The following is a 21140-nucleotide window of genomic DNA, read 5'->3' as shown; positions in this document are numbered from 1 at the left end:
CCCAGTGCCTCAGACGTGTTAGGTAAGCACTCTACCACTATGCCACAACCCCAGCCCATGATATTATGCTTTTGATGGGCTATTTCTGAGGATTAAATAAGAATTATATGAGGCGGCCAGTACGGTGCCTGGTACATATTAAATTCACCATAGACATTAGGTCAATCTTGCAAATTTGTATTTAATTGTCACTGCTCCTTTGAAGATCTCCCTTACACATTTCGATGGTGGCTCCTGTTTTTACAATACTAACATCGTTTATTACACTACAATCTGTACATTGCCCTCCGCTCCTCTTTTCTTAACCCGGGATCTCCAAAACGCTAGTGTCAGCTCTCCACTTTCTAACTCCCAGAAATAGGCAAAGTTCAGCTCCGACTCCGAGTTCCAACGTTGGTGTTTGTTATTGTTTTGGCTTCTGTGCTCAACGGATTGGGCGGGAGAAGCCGGGTGGAGAGGGAGGGGGCCGCCCGCGAAAGGAGAGGGGCGTGCCCGCCCAGGGTGCGCTCGCCAGAGATCCCCTGCCGGGCCGCTGGTCAGCAGCGAGCAGCCCCACATAGAAAGAGGGGTGCCCACTGTCACCCACCAGATTCTCTGTAAAGCCGCCGTGCAGGTACGCCGCCCCCGAGCGGCGCGTTTCGGGTGGAAACATGTCCAGGCAGCGATGCCGGCTTACGGGGAGGCCGAGCCTTCCCGCCCAGGCCGTGCGCCCTCGCGCCACGGCCCGCGCACCGCTGGCGCCCCGGTTCCCCCCAGACGCCGGCAAGCCCGGGAGCCTCGCGGACGTGACGCCGCGGGCGGAAGTGACGTTTTCCCGCGGTTGGACGCGGCGCTCGGTTGCCGGGCGGGGGAGGGCGCGTCCGGTTTTTCTCAGGGGACGTTCAAATTATTTTTGTAACGGGAGTCGAGAGAGGACGGGGCGTGCCCCGACGTGCGCGCGCGCCGCCTTCTCCGCGCTCCTCCATAGCTCCCTGGCGCCTGCCCTGGGAGCGCGTCATGCCGCCCAAAACCCCCCGAAGAGCGGCTGCTGCCGCCGCGGCGGCTGTGGAACCCCCGGCGCCGCCGCCGCCGCCTCCTCCTGAGGAGGACCCGGAGCAGGACAGTGGCCCAGAGGACCTGCCTCTGGCCAGGTGAGCGAGCGGAGCCGCCGCCGCCGCCGCCGCGGCCGCCGGCGGGAAGGGCGCCCGCAGAGTGCCGGCGGGTGGGCGTCGCGGCCGCTAGAGCCGGGCGCATCTTCTCCGGGGCCGGTCCCGGCGGGAGGACATCCCTCTCATCTCCCGCCCCGGCGGAGCGTCGGCTCGGCGGTGACAGGGTTCTGCGCTTGCGAGCGAGGAGAGGGCATCCCGGAGGGGTCTCGGCTCCAGCTTGACAGGTGTCGGGCGGGTGGGGCTCGGGTTCCTGAGCGAAGTGACAGGTGCAGTCTTTCCGCCGGCGAGGCGGAGGCTCCAAGGCGGCGGGTCATTGCGCGCCCCTCTCACACGCAAAATAGTAATAATAATTTTTTAAAAAACGACCTATGTCTGTTAGAGAGTTTTTCTCTCATCGAGATACGGATTGCTCCGGGGGTCGTTTGACTTTTTGTTTTGATCTCCTGCGATGCAACAGTTGGAAGTCTTTCCCTCTGGGCGTGCACTGCATCTACAGCCCGGTCCCGGAGAGGCCAAAAACCGTCTTGGACTTGAAGCGCAGGGTCGTGGGTGTCAGTTGCCCACGGGATCCTGGACCGAAAGGTTTTGTGGGGTTTCCTTAGAACAATGCTTTGTGCCGTGGGGATTTAAAACCATCTGCGGTGACTGGCAGAGCATAACTCTTTTTAGAGGAACTGATATAGGGGCAAAAGTTTCAGGAGAGTAAGCGCTGGAAAGTTGCTCAACTTTTTCTCTTTCTTATTGAAGAGGGCTCCTCTTGCTTGTTAGTCGGCCTCAGCGTGCCTCGTTCTTTCTTCCATTTTTGCCTTTTGACTTTGAATCAGAAAGAATCCTTGTGTCCCTCTTTTTTGGTTTTGTTTGGGTACAAAATCAGAGGTGTTCTGTGCTCACAAGGAACTTTCGCAACCACCTTTTACTAAATGAAATCTAAATTTAAGCAAGTTCGTGTGGATGCAGTAAAACATGACAGGGAGCTATTTATTGCGTTTCAACATTATTTTTCTCCCGGGTGTTACTTTATGATTAAGTAGCAAAAATTTAAATAGATTATGATCATTATTTTTGTCAGCATTGAGTTTACTTTGAGACTGCAGATCCATTGCAGGGGGATAGGTCTTGTTTCTGACCCTTCCACTCCCTCTCCCATTCTAGTCCGTCACCAAGCTTCATTTTATCCTCACTCTGAATAGCACCTTTCTTTCCACTCCCCAGATTGTAACAGAATTCAGGTTAAACTGTAAAAGATTGAAATAGAATTTTGTAAATGGACTGTTCATGCCTATTTAAAATTCATCTATTTAAATGAACTGTCGTATAGGTCAATTAAAATCATACTCACTGGTAAGAACAAAATATTACAAACAAAAAAGTCTGGGGAATGTTCCAAGAGAAAAATATTGCTTCAGTTTCTGATTAAACTCTGATGAGTCCAATACTTGAAAGTTTCCCTTTGAAAAAACAGTAATGTCTATAGAATTCCATGTCATCCACACAGCTTTGTAAGTAATTTTGATTATTATAGAGTAAGCAGAAATATTGAAATCTACCCATCACCTTGGAAAAGAAGTTTCTTTCTCTTTCCCTCATCACATTATTTTATATACCTTTAAATGATGTAATTATAAAAAATTCTAAGTTAAAACCATACAAGATGCAGTCTACTTTTGCATACCCATGAAAACCCACAATGGTTTTCATTAGCACAGTTGATCTCTATGGATAAACTAGTCATGTGTGTTTAGTGACAGGGATATGTTCTGAGAATTGCATCATTAGGTAAATCTTATATGAACATTGTAGAACGCACTTACACACCTAAATAGTATAGGGCAATCACTTGATCTGGCTTGATGCAGTCAAGAAGTAAACATGAGATGTATGAGGGTGCTGCTGGCATAACACAGCATGCTGTTTAACAAAACTTTTTTTAAAATGTATTAGAAGGAGTAAACTCTAATGATAAAAATATAGTAAATATATATATATAATATAGTAAATATATAAACCAGTAATATAGTTCTTTAAATATTATAGTCTGTACATAATTGCATGTTTTATTACAAGTGGCAGCACAGTAAGTTACTTATGCTAGCGCCACCCAAAACACAGGAGTAAAGTGTTGTGCAGCGGCATTATAATGACTACAATGTCACTAGGTGATATGAATTTTTCAGTTCCATTATAATCTTATTGTACTATTGTTAATATACTCAGTTTGTTGTTGACTAAAATGTTGTTTTGTATCAAATCCTTGTCTTTACAAGAGTAGAACTATCACCTGACAATCTGAAGTTCAGGAACTTGTTTTAGGGATGGATTCAGGACCCAGTCTGACTATATTTCTATTGACAAGTCCATTTTTACTTTGAGAGTTGAGGTGTTATTTATGTTGCATTATCTGTTGTCTAAGTGATGTAGTTGCGAGAAAAACTGACTAAGAACAGCTTGCCAACTTTGTTACTGAAATAATCAAAAGTTCGTTATGCTTTCAAGAAGGAGATGGCAGTTTAGAATAGTGGTCAAGGACCTGGACTATGGAGTTAGATTTGGGATCATAATGTGGTTATTTCTTAATTTCTGTGATCTCAGGTGAGTGCTTTAATTTCTCTCATTTGGTAGACATCTGTGAAACAAAAATAATGGAAGTACTTAATGTGGGGATTCAGTGAAACCACCATCATCTAAAGTGTTTTGTATAGGATCATAATGAATACTCAAAAATTAAGTTATTCCTCACACTGTTGCTATTATTATTAGATGTTAAATAGATATCAAATTAAAGAAAAGAAGTTAGTGAATAAGAATTTATTGAATGCTTACCTTAGTTAAAAAAGGTCAAGGAGTAAGAGCTGAAATAAGTGCTGTAATAATTAATATTATGTGAAACATTGGTAAGTGTAGACTACAATTTAGCAAACTCACTGTCTTAGAATGAACTGTTTAATATTATCTGTAGACTTTTCTTTCTGTTGTTATTATCCTATTTCCCAAACAGCATTAACTATTGTACTTAATTTCTTTCACAAAGCTGTTTTGCTGCACTCGAGTATATTTGATTAACCATGTCAGAAATATTCTTCACTGTGTAGCTTCTTTATTTTGGAAAGACTATGAAAAAGATAAACATGTTTAAATTCTAAGTGTAATAATTTTTGAAGATAAAATAAGATATTAAAGTACTTATGTGATGTTCTCTTTCAGAATAGTGCTATTATGTGCAAACTGTTGAAACAAATGTTTGTAAGTATGTGCCTGTTATATGATTATTTTCATTTGTTAGGCTTGAGTTTGAAGAAACCGAAGAACCTAATTTTACTGCCTTATGTCAGAAATTAAAGATACCAGATCATGTCAGAGAAAGAGCTTGGTTAACTTGGGAGAAAGTTTCATCTGTGGATGGAGTATTGGTAAGGATTTTTCTTAAAGCTCTTTGAAAAAAAAATGTTCTCATTTAAAAAATAATTTCAAATCATTGTAGAATATTTGGAAAATAGAAAAAAAGGAAATAAAAATTAGTAATAATTCCATTACCCAGAGGTTACCTACTTCTGATAACATGAAAGTGTTCGGAAAAAATCTCCACAAATAAACCTCCCAGTGAAGTCTTTTAAAGCAAATCTTAGGTATTGGATTTTATTTGTAAATACCTCACTATGATGTAAAGACTTTAAAAAAATATCTTCTAATATGCAATCGGTGCTTAGAATCAGTCTTAGAATTAGTTTTGTTAGAATTCAGGATCTTTGATAATATCTTGATACATTTCTTCCAATTTTTCTTTGTGTGTGTGTGTGTATAAATATATAATTATAACAGAAAATAATTGCTGTTGTTTTTATATGTACCAGGATAACATTCCAAGAACTTTGCAAATAAGTCATTTAACATTTCACTGAGATATGAAATATAAGATCTTTACATTTTATATTTAAATGTGCAATCTTCATTTTATGGATGAAGATACTGTACAGAGAGGTTAAGTAACTAGGCCAAAGTCCCTAGAAAATAAGATCTCAAAATACAAATTTAGAATCATATATATAGTTATATGTAGTTATCCATGATTTTTTATCGTGCTTTTTTGCATTTCAAGTATCATGAACATTTTTTTGTTTTGTTATTGACTTGTTTTAGTAATATAGTTTCTAATGGTAGTATAATATTTTATCTAATAGATATTTTTTAGTTTGGTTCTTAGTGGTATTGGACATTTAGTTTTTTTCCCCCAACTTTAGGTATACAGGCACAAAATAATTTTGAAATTATTTTTTAAATTTGTGAAATAAATTAATTTATGGATATCTGGCATTTTTTCTTACAAGTTGGATTACTGAGTCAAAAGCTATGCATATTTTTGTGACTTGACAATTATTGCTAAATTACACTCCAGAGTGACACTTTGAATTTACTTTATCATCATCATAGTATAAAAGCACATGTCTGTCTGTTTTTACTAATCAGATCAGCACAGCAAAATATGTTAATATCCCATCTTTAAAAATCCTATTAAACGTTCTCTCAAAACTGGATATAGTGGTTCATGCCTGTGATCCAGCAACTTGGGAGGCTGAGGCAGGAGGATCACAAGTTCGAGGCTAGCCTGGACAACATAGCACAATCCTGTTTCAAAATGAAATATAAAAAGAGCTGGGAGTATAGCTCCATGCTGGGTTCCATCCCTAGAGCTTAAAAACAAAACAAAACAAAATGAAGCTCTGCCAGTAAAAAAGAATAAGTTTCATAGTTTTAAAGATCTGAACATAATCTCAAACTCCTTATTTATTTATTTTAAAACATTTTATTTTTTAGTTGGACACAATACCTTTATTTTATTTATTTATTTTATGTGGTGCTGCGGATTGAACCCAGGGCCTCTGACGTGCTAGGCGAGCACTCTACTACTGAGCCACAAGCCCAGCCCCTCAAACTCCTTATTTAAAAGAAGAATACTAAAGTGTTTTGGATATATGACTTGGGTATTATCACTCCAGAGTATCTAGTACATATTGCCACTGACTTGGGTGCTTTGTGTATAAAGATGTTTTTGTGTATATGCAGCTAAAGGGAGTCATAGCTCTGTCACCATTTCCTCTTTCTAAAATATTTTAATTTTCAGAGAATTTGGAAGGACTAGCTACTTCATAGAGAATATTAGTGAATACAGCTCATTTCCAATTTATATAAGTGTATTGTGTTCCAAATCTGTTTGCAAGTTGTTTCCATCCTGGTTTGTACAACTTTTTTTTTTTTTTTTTTTTTTTTAATACTGAACTGTAACAGAAAGAGTTTTAATAGCAGAGGCCCTTTTGTGCTTCAAACTTGAATACATATACAAATAAATGGGACTTTCTTACCCTACCCTTTTCTCTTCCTGGATTTGTCCCTTCCTTCCCTGAGAATTGGCATCTTTATTATTTCCTGATGATACTCATGATGGGGAATGGGACATATCAGATCATTCCTGGTTGTGTCCTGAAAGCAACAAAGCAATTTCATATTACTTCTGGGATTTGGGATATATTTTTACAGATTGTGACAGAAGATGATGTTCTTTTGTCTTATTATAATTCAACAGAACTTTTGGTTGAAGTATTATTTTGAGTGATAGTGAAGTTTTCGAGGATTGGCCTGAGAATTAAACCTCTCTTTACACAATAATTTCCAAGACAGAATTTGTTCTGAGAAGCAAATGTTATGATACAATATGACACAAATTTTATGACACTTTTCTTTCTTTTTTTTTCTTTTTTTTGGAGGGTGGTATTAAGCATTGAACCTAGGGATGCTTAGCCACTGAGCCACATCCCCAGCCTTTTCATTTCTTATTTTGAGACAGGGTCTTGCTACATTGCTTAGGTCCTTGCAAAATTGCTGAGGCTGGCTTTGAATTTGTAATCCTCCTGCCTCAGCTTCCGGAGCCACTGGGATTACAGGCATGAGCCACTGGGATTATACGCGTGTGTCACCGTGCCTATCCAGTTGTCCATTTTCTTTGAAGCAAGAAGAGGAATGTAATAACTTGAGGGATTTTTAGCATTTCAAAGTGGATGATGCTTATTGGAATATAGGATGTGGAGTCAAACTGAACTCAGGTCTCAGATATATCATTTATTATCTCTATAATCTTGAACAAGTTACTGCAAATCTCTTAAGATTTTTTTTTAATCAGTGAAAGAAGCTAATAATAATTTCTGAATTTTGGAATCTTTATACAGATTAAATAAAATTAATGCATATTAAACACTTATTAGTGTCTGTGAGTTAATATATTAGGTCATGCAAGCAGAATATTTCACTTAAGAATTAATTACCCTGGAAAATTTTATTACTAGTATAATTTTTAGGAGAACTTAAGAATCAGTTAAAATAGTTGATTTTTTTTTTTTTTTTGGCAGTGTTGGGGGTTGAACCCAGATCTTTGCACTTGTGAGGCAAGCACCCTACCACTGTTACATCCCATCCCCTAAATGGTTGAATTTTTAAATGCATGTTTAGTGATTCTAATGTGGTACTTTTATTTAAATTCTTATTTTTAAGTTCTTTTTAAAAATATTTTTTTTATTTGTAGTTGGACACAATGCCTTTATTTTATTTATTTTTATGTGGTGCTGGGGATCGAACCCAGTGCCTTGCAGTGCTAGACAAACGCTTTACCACTGAGCCACAACCCCAGCTCCTCAAGTTCTTTAGAGTGAGAAAAACTGTTTATGCATACATGAAAGCATATATTAAAGGGATATAGTGATCCTTTTAATAAAAATTTTATGAGACTTTGTCTAAAAGACTTTTTAAACAACATTTTAATGTGGTATATGATTACTGTCATAAAGTTTCAATTTTCATTAATAAATCAACTAGGAGTGCTGTTTATATTGTGACTTACAGTGAATCAGTTGTTAGAATTTTGGTTTTCTTTCTGCATCTTGAATGCCAGTATGGTAAAATGGAAAAGGTGTTGGACTTCAAGGCAGAAAACTTTAGTTGTACATTAGTTCTCCCCTGTCTGAGGTTCTGCTTTGCACAGTATCAGTTACCTGTGGTCAACTGGGATCTGAAAATATTAGATGGAAAATTCCAGAAATAAACAATTCCCAGTTTCAAGTTTCATGCTGTTCTGAGTAGAATGGTGAAACCTCTCACCGCCTCATTTCATCCTCTGGAGATGTGAATCATTCCTGTCTAGTATATCTATGCTATATCTACTGCTTGTTGATCAGTCACTTAGTATCCTTCTTGGTTATCAGATTGACTATCATGGTATCATGGTGCTTATGTTCAGGTTACTCTTATTTTACTTAATAATAGCCCCAAAGTGTAAGAGTAGCTATGCTGGCAATTTGGACTTGATAGGGAGAGGCCATGAAGTGTTTCCTTTAAATGAAAAGTTAAAAGTTTGTTATAGATTGTATATGTATAGCATTACCTCCGAGATCCTGTAAGTTTGGTTACAGGTCACTGAAATATTTATTTTATGACATCTAGAATTGTGAATCCTTTCCAGAAAGTTTTCAGTTTTCTTTGCTTAGATCCATCAGAGGGATTTATGGTAACTATAGCCTTACAAAATAATGTCTGTCTTAAATAATAAGACTTGGAAGTCAAATTAGTCTGTGATCTGTGGGCTGCTAAATGGATTTTGTTTTAGCAGGCATTAAAAAAAAAATTAATCTTGTTGTACATCTCCGTCAGAGCTCTTCAGTGGAACTCTTGTTAAGTTGTCAGTCAGCAATAATATTTTGAAAGGAATCTTTTTTTCCTGTTTTTTTTTTTTTTTTTTTTTTGAGCAGTAGTTCTCAACAGTGGGCTTCAAATACTTAGTAAGACCTGTTTTAAACAGATGTGGTGTCATATGAACTTTTTTATTTTTGTTTCCCTTAAAGAGCACAGGTAGAGTATATTTTGAGAATAATTCTTAAGGTTCTAAGATTTTCAGAATGGTAAATCAACATTGGCTTCAACTTAAAAGTCACCAAATGTATTAGCCCCTAACAAGAGAGTTACTCTGTCCTTAGAAGCTTTGAAGCTATGCATTGTCTTTTCCTCTCTAGCTATGAAAGCCCTAGATGGCATTTTCTTCTAATATAAGGCTGTGTTAGCTTTTTTCACTTGACCAAAATGCCTGACAAGAATAATTTAGAGAAGGGAAAATTTATTTTGGCTCATGTCTTGAGAGGATTAAAAAAAGGTCCATGGTTGGCCAGCTCTATTGCTCTTGCCTTGAGGTGAAGCAGAGCATCATGGCAGAAGGGTATGGTGGAGGAAAACTCAGCTCAAGTCAGTAGGGAAGCTGTGAGACCGGGAGAGAGGAAGTGCTGGGGAGAAGATAAACCCTTCTAGGACCCACCTCCAGTGATCTATTTCCGCCAACTAGGTCCCACCCTTGAAACCTTTCTGCACAGAGGATCATGCTTTCAAACATATGAGCTTTTGATGACTTTCCACATCCAAATCATAACAAGGGCTGTTTTGTCTTTATTGAGAATCTGGTATTTAAAGTAGTCAACGTCATCAGTTATCTTAGCTAGATCTTATGGATAACCTGCTGGAGCTCCTACATCAGCCCTTGCTGTTTTATCTTGCACTTTTAAGTTACAGAGATGGCTTCTTTTCTTCATGACCCAAACTCTTCTATCTTCAGACTTTTCTTTTGCAGCTTCCTTACCTCTCTCAGATTTCATATAATTAAAAGAGTTAGGACTTTGTTCTGATTATATTTAGCTGGGTTGATATTCTATCAGTTCTACCAAAACTGTCTCCATATCAGCAATGGGGCTGCTCCACTTTCTTATTATTTGTGTTTTCACTGGAATAGCACTTTTAATTTCCATCAGAAACTTTTTCTCTACATTAGCAGCTTGGTTGACTGCTTAATACAAGATGCCTAACTTTCAGTTTACTTAGGCTTTTGATGTGCCTTCCTAACTAAACTTGTTCATTTCTAGCTTTGAGTTTAAAGTGAGAGTTGCACAACTCTTTCCTTTCATTTGAACACTTAGAGGCCATTGTAGTTTTATTAATTGGCATAATTTCAATATTGTTGTGTCTTAGGGAAGAGGGAAAGAGGGAACAGTCAGTGGAACAGTTGAGAGCACATGTTTATCAATTAAGTTATCTTATATGGGTGTAGTTCATGGTTCCCCCAAACATTTATAATACTAATATCAAAGTATTATATTTATAATACTAAAATCACCATAATAGGCAAAATAATAATTAAAAAGTTTGAAATATTGTGTGAATTATCAAAATATGATAAAAGAGACATGAAGTAAGCACATGCCCTTGGAAAAATGGAACCAATAGACTTGCTTTAATGCAGGCTTTTCACAAGACTTCAATTTATAAAATTCTCAGTATCTGTGAAGTGCAGTAAAACAAAGCACAATAAAATGAGGTATGCCTGTAGAGGCTTAATTTCATCTCATAATTCTGGAGACTGAAAACCCAAGATCCACATCTGGTGATGATCTCATGTTGTGCTTCTTAACCTGGTGAAAAAGCAGAAGGGCAAGTGGGAACGTGCAGAAGAAAAAATTATGAGAATGGTTTCCCTTTACAGCAACCTGTTCTTGTGGTAACTAATCTAGTCCCATAAGAGGAAAAGCTGACTCCCTTGAGAATTAATCCAATACCAAGAATGACAATAATCCCTCTGTAAACTCTAATTTCCTCTTAGAGGCCCCACCTTCCAACATTGCCCATAATGGCAATAAAATTTCAACAAGAGTTTTAGAGGGGACAAACCAAATTCAAAACACAGCAACTTCCCTGGACTCCCAATTCTTTCTAGGCAATTCAGAAGTCATTGTTTTTTCCTTTGGTTTCTTCTTCCTTGCACTGCTGCCTAGAATCTTTTCCTCTTAAACTGTAGTGTTTGTGGGACTCACATTTTATGATTCCTGTCTTTTAGGGATCACTGTTCTTTATTGCCTAATGTCTAGTTTCTTATTTCATTTATTTCCTGGATTTTTAGTTCTTTCAGGCCAAACAATAAATATATTCCATGTTACTCTATTATAACTTGTAGCAGAAATCCTCAGTTATATATTTTTTTATGATTTTTTGTGCCTTCCCTTGGTCAAGTTCTTCACCAGAGAGGTACATTTGTTCAGTTAATGAACATACATTAACATATCCTTATCACTTCTGCGTCCATAGTTTGCATCATGGTCTACTCTTGGTAATATACATTCTATGGATTTTGACAAATACATAATCATATGTATTTGCCATTGTAGTATCATTCAGAATAGTTTCACTGCTCTAAAAATCCTCTGTGCTTTGCCTATTCATTTTGTCCTCGCTCTAATACCTACCTTTGTACTATCTTCATAGTTTTGCCTTTTCAAGAATGTAATACAGTAACCAAATAGTATATGGTCTTTTCAAATTGACTTCTTTCACTTAGTAATATGTATTTAAGTTTCTTCAATGACTTCTCATGCCTTGGTGGCTCATTTTCTTTCTGAATAATATTGTATTGCTTGTGTATGCCAGTTTACTAATTCATTCTATTGAAGAGTGTTTTGTCTTCTTCCATGTTTTAGCAGGTATGAATAAAGCATTAAAAACATAATATGTGCAGTGTGTGTGTGTGTGTGTGTGTGTGTGTATGTGTATGGTTGTAAGTTTTCAGCTCCTTGGAGTAAATGCCAAGGAGCATAATTGCTGGATCATGGTAAGAGTATGTTTAGCTTTATAAGAAAATGCCAAACTGACTTTCACAATGGGCTGCATCATCTTGCATTCCCAATATTATGAATGAATTGTCAGCACATTCTTGTCAGCATTTGATGTTGTCAGTGTTTTGGATTTTTTCCATGCTAACAGATATGGTATGGTATCTAATTTGAATTTGCAATTCTCTCATGGCATATGATGTTGAGCATTGTTTTCATGTCTTACTTGCCATTCACATAACTTCTTTGCAATGTATGTGTTTAGATCTTTTTTTTTAAATTTTTAATCGTCTTGTTATCTTATTGCTGACTTTTTTTTTCTTGGCAGTGCTGGGGATTGAACTCATGACCTCATGCATGCTAAGCGACTGCTATACCCCCAGTTCTGTTTAGGTGTACCCACATTTCTGTAGTTGAATTTTAAGAGTTCTTTGCGTATTTTAGGTAATAGTCTTTTACTAGATATGTCTTTTGCCACTATTTTCTCTCAGTCTGTGGCTTATTTTCTTTTTCTGTTGACAATGTATTTTTCAGAGCCAAAGTTTTTACTTTTAATGAAGTAGAGCATGTCAGCTTTTTCTTTTATGAAATGCCTTGGTTTTATATCTAAAATGCCATCCCTAAGGGCAACTAGATTTTCTGCTGTTTTATTTTCTAGGAGTTTTATAGTTTTACATTTTACCAATGTAAAATTCTACCAGATGCCAATCTCTGATTCATTTTAATTTTTGTGAAGGGTATAAGGAAGTGTGTGTGTGTGTGTGTGTGTTTTGTACAAGGGTTTCCAGGTGTTCCAGTACTGTTTGTTGAAAAGACATCTTTTATTCATCATATTGCTATTGCTCCTTCACCAAAGATTAGTTGACTATATTTCTGGGCCTATTTTCTTTTCTGTTGGTTTAAGTTTTCACCAGTGTTTCACCATCTTTACTATTATAGCTTTATAATAAGTCTTGAATTTGAATGCTGACCATCCACCAACTTTGACCTTCTCCTTCAATATTGTGTTGGCTCTTCTGTGACTTGTATCTCTCTTTGTAAATCTTTAACATCAGTTTGTTGATACACACAAAATAACCTGCTGTGGTTTTGATTGGGATGAGATTGAATCCACAGATCAAACTGAGGTAAATGACATCTTGACAATATTATCTTCGTATCCATGAACATAGAATATCTCTCCATTTATTTATATTTTATTTCTTTCATTAGGATTTTGTAATTTTCTCATATAGATCTGTACATTTTGTTAGATTTATGATTAAATACTTCATTTATGATGCTAACGTACATAGTGTTGTGATTTTTATTTCAGAGTCCACTTCTTTGTTGCTGGTGTATAGGAAAGCAACTGACTTTTGTATACTAACCCCATCTCCAGCAACCCTGTTATAATTGCTTATTATAATTGGTATTAGTTCTAGTAGTTTCTTTGATGATTTTTTTAATTTTTTTACATAAATAATCATTATCTGAAAACAAAGGCAATTTTATTTTTTTTAAATAAAATTTTAAAAATGCCTTTTATTTTCATCTTTTGTTTTATTGCATTATCCAGGACTGTGGTATGATATTGAAAAGATTAATTAAAAATTACCTTCTTCCTAATTATAGAGGAAAAGCTTTTAATCTCTTATCAATAAGTATGATGTTAGTTATAGGTTTTCTATAGATGTTCTTTATCAAGTTTAAGAACATTTCCTCAGTTTGAAGTTTGCTAAATGTTTTTTAAAAATTTATTTTAATTAGTTATATATGATAGTAGAATACATTTATGCAGTTTGATATAATATTCATATATGGAGTATAATTTTTCATTTTTCTGGTTGTACATGTTGTAGAATAACATTGGTCATGCAGTCATATGTGTATTTAGGATAATAATGTCTGTTTCATTCTACTATCTTTCCTACCCCCATACCCCTTTCCCTCCCTTCACTCCCCTGTATTAAGGTCACTCCTTTGTACTTATCTAAGGTCTCTCTATTTTTCCCTAGCTCCCCACCTCCTTATTATGAATTAGCTTCTGCATATCAGAGAAAACATTCGGCTTTTGGTGTTTTGGAATTGGCTTATTTTGCTTTTGCTAAGCATTTTTTTCTAATTATTATTTTAGTTATCAATGGATATTTATTTTATTTTATTTTCGGTGCTGAGAATCTAACTCTGTGCCTCACACATGCTAGGCAACTGCTGTACCACTGAGCCATGACCCTAGCCCTTTGCTAAGCATTTTTATTAAGAATGGATATTGGGATTTTTGTCAAACACCATTTCTGCATCTATTGATAGAATCATGTAATTTTCTTTTTTAACCTTTCTTTTTTATTTTTTTATAGCTTACATTAATTATTTGAATGCTAAGCCAGCCTTGCAAAGCCCCACCTAGTTGAGGTTTTTAATACATTGTTTGCTTTACTAAAATTTAGGATTTTTGCATCTATTTTCATGGTGACATTGGTCTGTAAGTTTTTGTTTGTTTTTCCCTATAATATCTTTGTTTGGTTTTGACATTAGGGTAATGCTGTCCTCAGCAATCATACAGTGAATTAGGAAATATTTCCTCTGCTTCTGTCTTCTGGAAGAAATTGAGGAATGTTGTTAGTTTAGTAAAATTTATCAGTGAGCCCATCTGGGCCTGGAGCATTCTATTTTAGAAAATAATAATTGATACTGTTGATTTTGGGTCTATAAATATGAGCTTATTGTATGGTGTATTTTTTGTGTTAGTTTTGTCAGATTATATATTTAAATAAAGTAGTCATTCCATCTAAGTTATCAAATATATGGGGATAGAGTTGTTTATATATTTCTTTATTATCCCTTTAAAGCTAAAAGTTTCTGTAATGACTTCCCTTCTTTTCTAATATTAATATTTTGTGCCTTTATTTTCTTAGTCTGCCTAGAGGTTTATTGATTTTATTGATTTTTTATGAAGAACTAGCTTTTGGTGTCATTGATTTTCTCACATTGCTGTTTTCAGCTTTACTCATTTCTATCCTATATTTTATTACTTCTCTTCTTCTACTTACTTTGAGTTCAATTTATTTTGACTCCCTAAGGGAGAAGTTAGATTGTTGATTATAGATCTTCTGCTTTCTTAAATATATGAGTTCATGTATAAATTTCCCTCTTGACACTGCTTTCACTGCATTTGACAAGTAGACAAATTGTATTTACATTCAATTCAGAGCAATAATCAGTTTTTGTAATTTTTAGAAGTATTTTGGGATTTTCCCTGTATCTTTTAATTGTTGAGTGCTAGTTTAATTCCATTATGGCCTCAGAGCATTCACTGTATGATTTCTATTCTTTTGAATTTGTTAAGGTTTATTTTATGGCCCCAGATATGGTGTGTCTCAGTGAGTGTTCCATGTAAGCTTCAGAAGAATTTGTACTCCAATATTGTTTGATGAAGTAGTTTATAGATGCCAGTATAATCCAGTTAACTGATGGTATATAAGAGAGTTTTTCATATTTTTTCTCTAATTATCTTTTCAATGTCTACAGGATATGTAGCCACATTCCTGCTAACATTGGTAATTTGTGCCGTCTCTTTTTTCTTGGATTATCTGGCTAGAGGTTTATTCATTTAAAAAAAATATTTATTTATATATTTTTTAGTTGTAGTTGGACACAATACCTTTATTTTATTAATTTTTATGTGGTGCTGAGGATCGAACCCAGGGCCTCGCACATGCTATGCGAGTGCTCTACCCCTGAGCCACAACCCCAGCCCTAGAGGTTTATTGATTTTAATATATTTTTTTCAAAACCTAGATTTTGTTTTTCTGTTTTCAATTTTATTGAATTTTGCTATTATATTTATATATTTTTATTATTTGATTTTTTTGGTGGCGGGGGTACCAGGGATTGAACTCAGGGGCACTCAATTACTGAGCCACATCCCCAGCCCTATTTTGTATTTTATTTAGAGACAGGGTCTCACTGAGTTGCTTAGTGCCTCACCATTGCTGAGGCTGGCTTTGAACTCAAGATCCACTTGCCTTTGGACTGGGGTTGTGGCTCAGTGGTAGAACGTGTGCCTAGCAGATGTGAGGCCCTGGGTTTCATCTTCAGCACCACATAAAAATAAATAAAATAAAGGTATTGTGTCCAACTACAACTAGAAAACAAATGTTATAAAAAAACAATTAAAAAAAGATTCTCCTGCCCCAACCTCCTGAGTTACTGGGATATAGGTGTGTACCACTGCGCCTGGCTTGATTTGGTTTTAATTTTTTCTTTCTTTTTTTTGGTGGTACTAGATATTGAACCCAGGGACACTTTACCACTGAGCTACTTCACTAGTCCTTTTTAAAATTTTTTGAGACGGGGTCTTAATAAGTTGCCAAGGCTGGCTTTGATATGAGATCCTCCAGCTTTAGTCTCCTAAGTAAATAGGATTATAGGTGTGCGCCACCGTGCCCAGCTAGTCTTAATGTATTTATTTATTTTCTGTAATTTCTAAAGGTAGAAGATATGTCTTTGATTTGTGCATTTTATTTATAAACATATATATACACATATATATATAATCCTTTAATATTATAAGATTTATGTACTATAAACTGTTAATGTTATAAAACTTCCTCTAAGTACTACTTTAGCCACATTCCACATGTTTTGGTATGTTGTGTTTCTGTTTTCATTCAGTTAAAAATATTTTCTAATTTACTTGTGACCTTTTGATGAATTATTTAGAAATACATTGTTTAATTCCCAAGTATTTTTCTATTTTTCTGGGTATATTTCCATTATTGACTTATTATTTAATTCTGTGCTTTTTAATTTCTTTATAACTCTTTAAAATTTGTTGAGGTTCATTTTATATTGCAGAAAATGGCTTATTTTAGTGAATGATCTGTAGATATTTGGAAATATATATTCTGTTATTATCATATAGAGTGTTCTGAAAGCGTTAATTAAATTGGGTGATCATGTTTCTTAGATCCCTTAGGTGTTTTATTGATTATTGAGGGATGATGTGATATTGTACATTAACAGTATGAAGGACAAAAATCATCTAATTATCTTAGCAGATGTTGAAAAAGCATATCCTTTCATGGTAAGAACTCTCAACAAAGGTATATCAGGAATATATCTCATCACAATACAGGCCACGTATGATAAGGCCACCATCAACAGCATACTCAAAATACTCTGGTGAAAAGGTGAAAGCTTTTTCAGTAGTATCAGGAAGAAGACGAGAATGCTGCCTTTTTGCAGGGGAAGAGGGTACTGGGAATTGAACCCAGGGGCACTTCAACACTGAGCTACACCCCAAGTCCTTTTTATTTTGAATCAGGGTCTCACTGAGTTGCTGAGGGTCTCACTGAATTGCTGAGGCTTGCATAGAACTTTTGATCTTCTTGCTTTAGCCTCTAGGGTCTCTGTGACTACAGGTGTGCACCACCATTCCCAGAAAGATGCTGAGTCTTGCCACTTCTGTTGAACATGGTGCTTGAAGTCTTAGAGCAGTTAGGCAAGAAAAAGAACTAAAAGTCATCCACATAGAAAAGGAGGAAATAAAATTGTTTCTTTTTGCAAATGACATGAATATATATATGTATTTTTCATATACACACACATACACACACACACACACACTAAAAACTCCAATAAAAACCTGTTAGAGTAAATAAATTCAATAAAACTGTAGGATACAGAATCAATATACAAAAATCAGTTGTGTTTCTACACAACTAACAATGACCTATCCAAAAAACAAATTAAGAATACAATCCCATTTACCATAGCAAACAGAATAAAATACTTAGGAATAAATTTAATCAGGGTGGTAAAAGATTTGTATGCTGAGAACTATAAAACATTAATGAAAGAAGTTGAAGAAGACAAATAAATAAAAAGATATCCTGTATTCATGGATCAGAAGAATTAATATTGTTAAAATGTTCATACTATCAAAAGCAACATACAAATTCAGTATAATCCCTATCAAAATTCCAATAGCATTTTTCAAGGAAATAGGAAAAAAAACACCTTAAAATTCCTATGGAACCACAAAGACTCCAGTAAAAAAGCCATATTTTTTCTTTTTCTAAGCATTAGTTTTAATTGTAATTATTAGCACATATTAATTATACAAAATAGTTGTGAAATTTTCATGATGCATATAACTCACTTTGATTGTATTCACCCTCTTTTAAAAAATTTTAAAATACATTTTTAGTTGTTGATAGACCTGTATTTTATTTATTTATTTATATGTGGTGCTGAGAATCAAACCCAGTGCCTCACACATGCTAGGCAAGTGCTCTACCACTGAGCTACAACTCCAGCCCTAATTTTTTTAAATATATTTTTTAGTTGTCAATGGACCTTTATTTTGCTTATTTATATGTGGTGCTGAGAATTGAACCCAGTGCCATACACGATGTACCATTGGAGCTACAACCCCAGCCCTTAATTATTTTTTAAACATTTTTATTTGTTCTTTTTATTTATATATGAGAGTAGAATGTATTTGTTTAAATTTTTTTATTTAGTTTTTGATGGACCTTTAGTTTTACTTATTTATATGTGGTGCTGAGAATCAAACACAGTGCCTCACACATGCTAGGAAAGAGCTCTGTCGTTGAGCTACAACCCCAGCCCAGTAGAATGTATTTTGACATTTTATATATACATGGAATATAATCTCCCATTCCTGTGCTTGTACATGATATGGAGTTACACTGGTTGTGTATTCATATATGAAATAGGAAAGTTATGTCTGATTCATTCTACTATCTTTCCTATTCCTATCCCTCACCTTCCCTTATTCCCCTTTGTCTAATCCAATGAACTTCTCTTTTCCCTCCCCTACCCCTTATTGTGTGTTAGCATCCGAATGGCAGAGAGAACATTTGGCCTTTGTTTTTTTGTGACTGGCTTATTTCACTTAGCATGATAGTATCCAATTCCACCCATTTACTGGAAAATGCCATAATTTCATTCTTCTTTATGGCTGAATAATATTCCATTGTGTATATATACCACATTTTCTTTATCTATTCATCTGTTGGAGGGCATCTAGGTTGGTTCCATAGCTTAGCTATTGTAAATTGAGCCGCTGTTAAGTATTGATGTGGCTGCATCACTGTATTATGCTAAGTGGGATAGCTGAGTCAAAAGGTGGTTCCAGTTCCATTCTAAGTTTTCTGAGGAATATGCATACTGTTTTTTGTTTACCTTCTTTACTCTCTGTTGACATCCAGTCCCCTTCTCCTTTCCTAATAGTCCCCATTCTACTTTGTTGTCATTATTTTTTTTTTGATTCCTCACATGAGAGAAAACGTGTGATACTTGTCTTTCTCAGTTTGACTTATTTCACTTAACATAATTATCTCCACTTCCATCCATTTTCCTAAGAATGAATGATTTTGTTTTTACTGACTAATATTTCATTGTGTGTATATACCATATTTTCTTCATCCATTCTTTATCCATTCAGCATTTGGGTGATTCTGTAACTTGGCTATTGTAAATAGCACTGTGATAAATATAGGTAACCAGGCATCTCTATTGTATGCAGATTTTTATTCCTTTGGGTATATATCCAAGAGTGGTAGCTGGATCATATGGTAGTTCTATTTTTATTCCCACAGTGACTATACCAGTTTACAGTCCCACAGTCTAAGGATTCTTTTTTCTCATATTCTTGCCTGAATTTGTTAATTTTTCTTTTCTTGACAATGGCCATTCTGACTGCAGTGAGCTAGAATTTCAGTGTAATTGATTTGCATTTCCTTGATGACTATAAAGATGTTGAGCATTTTTTTTTCATATAATTTTTGACCATTTATACTTTTTCATTTGAGAAGTGTCTGCTCAGCTCATATGCCCATTTATTGATTGGATTACTTGTTTTTTGGTGTTAAATTTTTTGAGTTTTTCAAATACTCTGGATATTATTCCTCTCTCAGATGAACAGCTGACAAAGATTTCTTCCCATTTAGTAGGCTGTCCTTTCACTCTGTTGATTGTTTCCTTTGCTGTACAGAAACTGCAAAAGCAAGATTGAGTCAGAAACACAAGGTTGGAGGCATCATACTTCCTGATTTAAAAATCAGTTAACAAGTTATGGTAATCAAGAGAGTATAGTACAGTTTTTTTTCCTCCCAAGTAACAGTGGGAACAACTTTTTTGAGGGTTCTGTTCACCTCCCAATGGACCCATTGCAAAAATTTAACCCAACCTCGACCCAGGAGTCTTTTCCGATGTCTGAAATGAAGAAAATTCAGTGGACTCTCATCTGGTCAGTTCAGAAATGCTAGTAAAGCAACTTCATGACTTAACTCTGAATCCTTGTGCTAAATGCTCTTCCCCTCTGCCAGAAGGTCCACCCCAACTGCAGGACAGAAGTGAGAGGATCTTATGGGAGGTCAGGAGTGGCTTTCCCAACAGGTGGCGGTGAGGAGTCTAGACATTGTTATTGGCATGGAAAGAACACGTGGCAAAATGGAGATATCTCTTAAGTCTTGAAAGAGAACAACGAAGAGACAACAGTCTTAAGGGAGTTCAGAGTGAATCACTAACTGTACCATTCAAATGTACCTGCAGTTTTTGTGTATATCATGGATGGGATCCTTCTGAGAATGCTAGAATAGGGTATGATTATGACACAGAGTCAATATAGGCGTAAATTGTATTTGTTCTTCATGATGGTAATTTTAGGCACACTATGCTTAGACTGCATACTAATGATTTTGAATAGCTTATGTATGAGTTCTGTGATATCTTTATTCTTTTGCATCCAAAATTTATTTATTTGTTTGTTTGTTTATTTATTTATTTTGGTGTTGGGGATCTCTTCATGCTTTAAGCCATCTCTTAATGCCAGTAATTTATAAGGAATCTGAGCAGTTAAAATGTACATAAATGACTTCAATATACTTAAGTTTTATTTTTTTTTGTTTGACTCAAAGAAGTACCAATAGGTCTCAAATCTTCCCTTGGATTTTAAAAGCCTGAAATCTGTGAAATAAAACTCAGGAACTGGAAGAGATGTTAAGAGAATATTGGATAGTTTGATTAGAGTGTAATAATTGGAGTAGATAATTCAATTTTCTGGTTTTCAAAAAACTGAGTTGCCATAAAAGGAAATTTTGATGTGCTCTTTTAATTTTCAGTAGGAAATAAATGTGCACATAGAAGGGAAAAAAAGAGTATAGTACCAGCATGAAAACAGACACATAGACCAATATTATAGAACATAAAGATATGCCCAGAAATAGACCCAAACATACATGGTCAACTAATTTTTGACAGAGGCACAAGAATACACATCAGAGTGGTGGTAGTGGGTGGG

The 21140-nt window shown here is 35.7% G+C and overlaps 1 protein-coding gene across 2 annotated transcripts in view; it reads left to right on the top strand.

The window, feature by feature from the left end:
• Window positions 1–856: 856 nt before the first annotated feature.
• Rb1 (RB transcriptional corepressor 1) overlaps window positions 857–21140 on the top strand; it is a 161080-nt gene continuing 140796 nt past the window's right edge. Inside the window, exons 1-2 of one of the 2 annotated variants that reach the window (XM_046454007.2) lie at window positions 857–1130; window positions 4429–4555. In XM_046454007.2, coding sequence (XP_046309963.1) covers window positions 997–1130; window positions 4429–4555 — 261 coding nt within the window. In that variant the 5' untranslated portion in view covers window positions 857–996. The remainder of the gene's footprint in view (window positions 1131–4428; window positions 4556–21140) is intronic. The other variant, XM_058582572.1, reaches the window with a different exon arrangement.

This window comes from Marmota monax, unplaced genomic scaffold, assembly GCF_021218885.2.
Source record: "Marmota monax isolate L192 unplaced genomic scaffold, Marmota_monax_Labrador192_F-V1.1 WCK01_AAM20220418_F8-fsc00011, whole genome shotgun sequence".
In the NCBI taxonomy this organism is placed as follows: domain Eukaryota; kingdom Metazoa; phylum Chordata; class Mammalia; order Rodentia; family Sciuridae; genus Marmota; species Marmota monax.
This window is presented reverse-complemented; position numbering and strand designations above follow the sequence as displayed.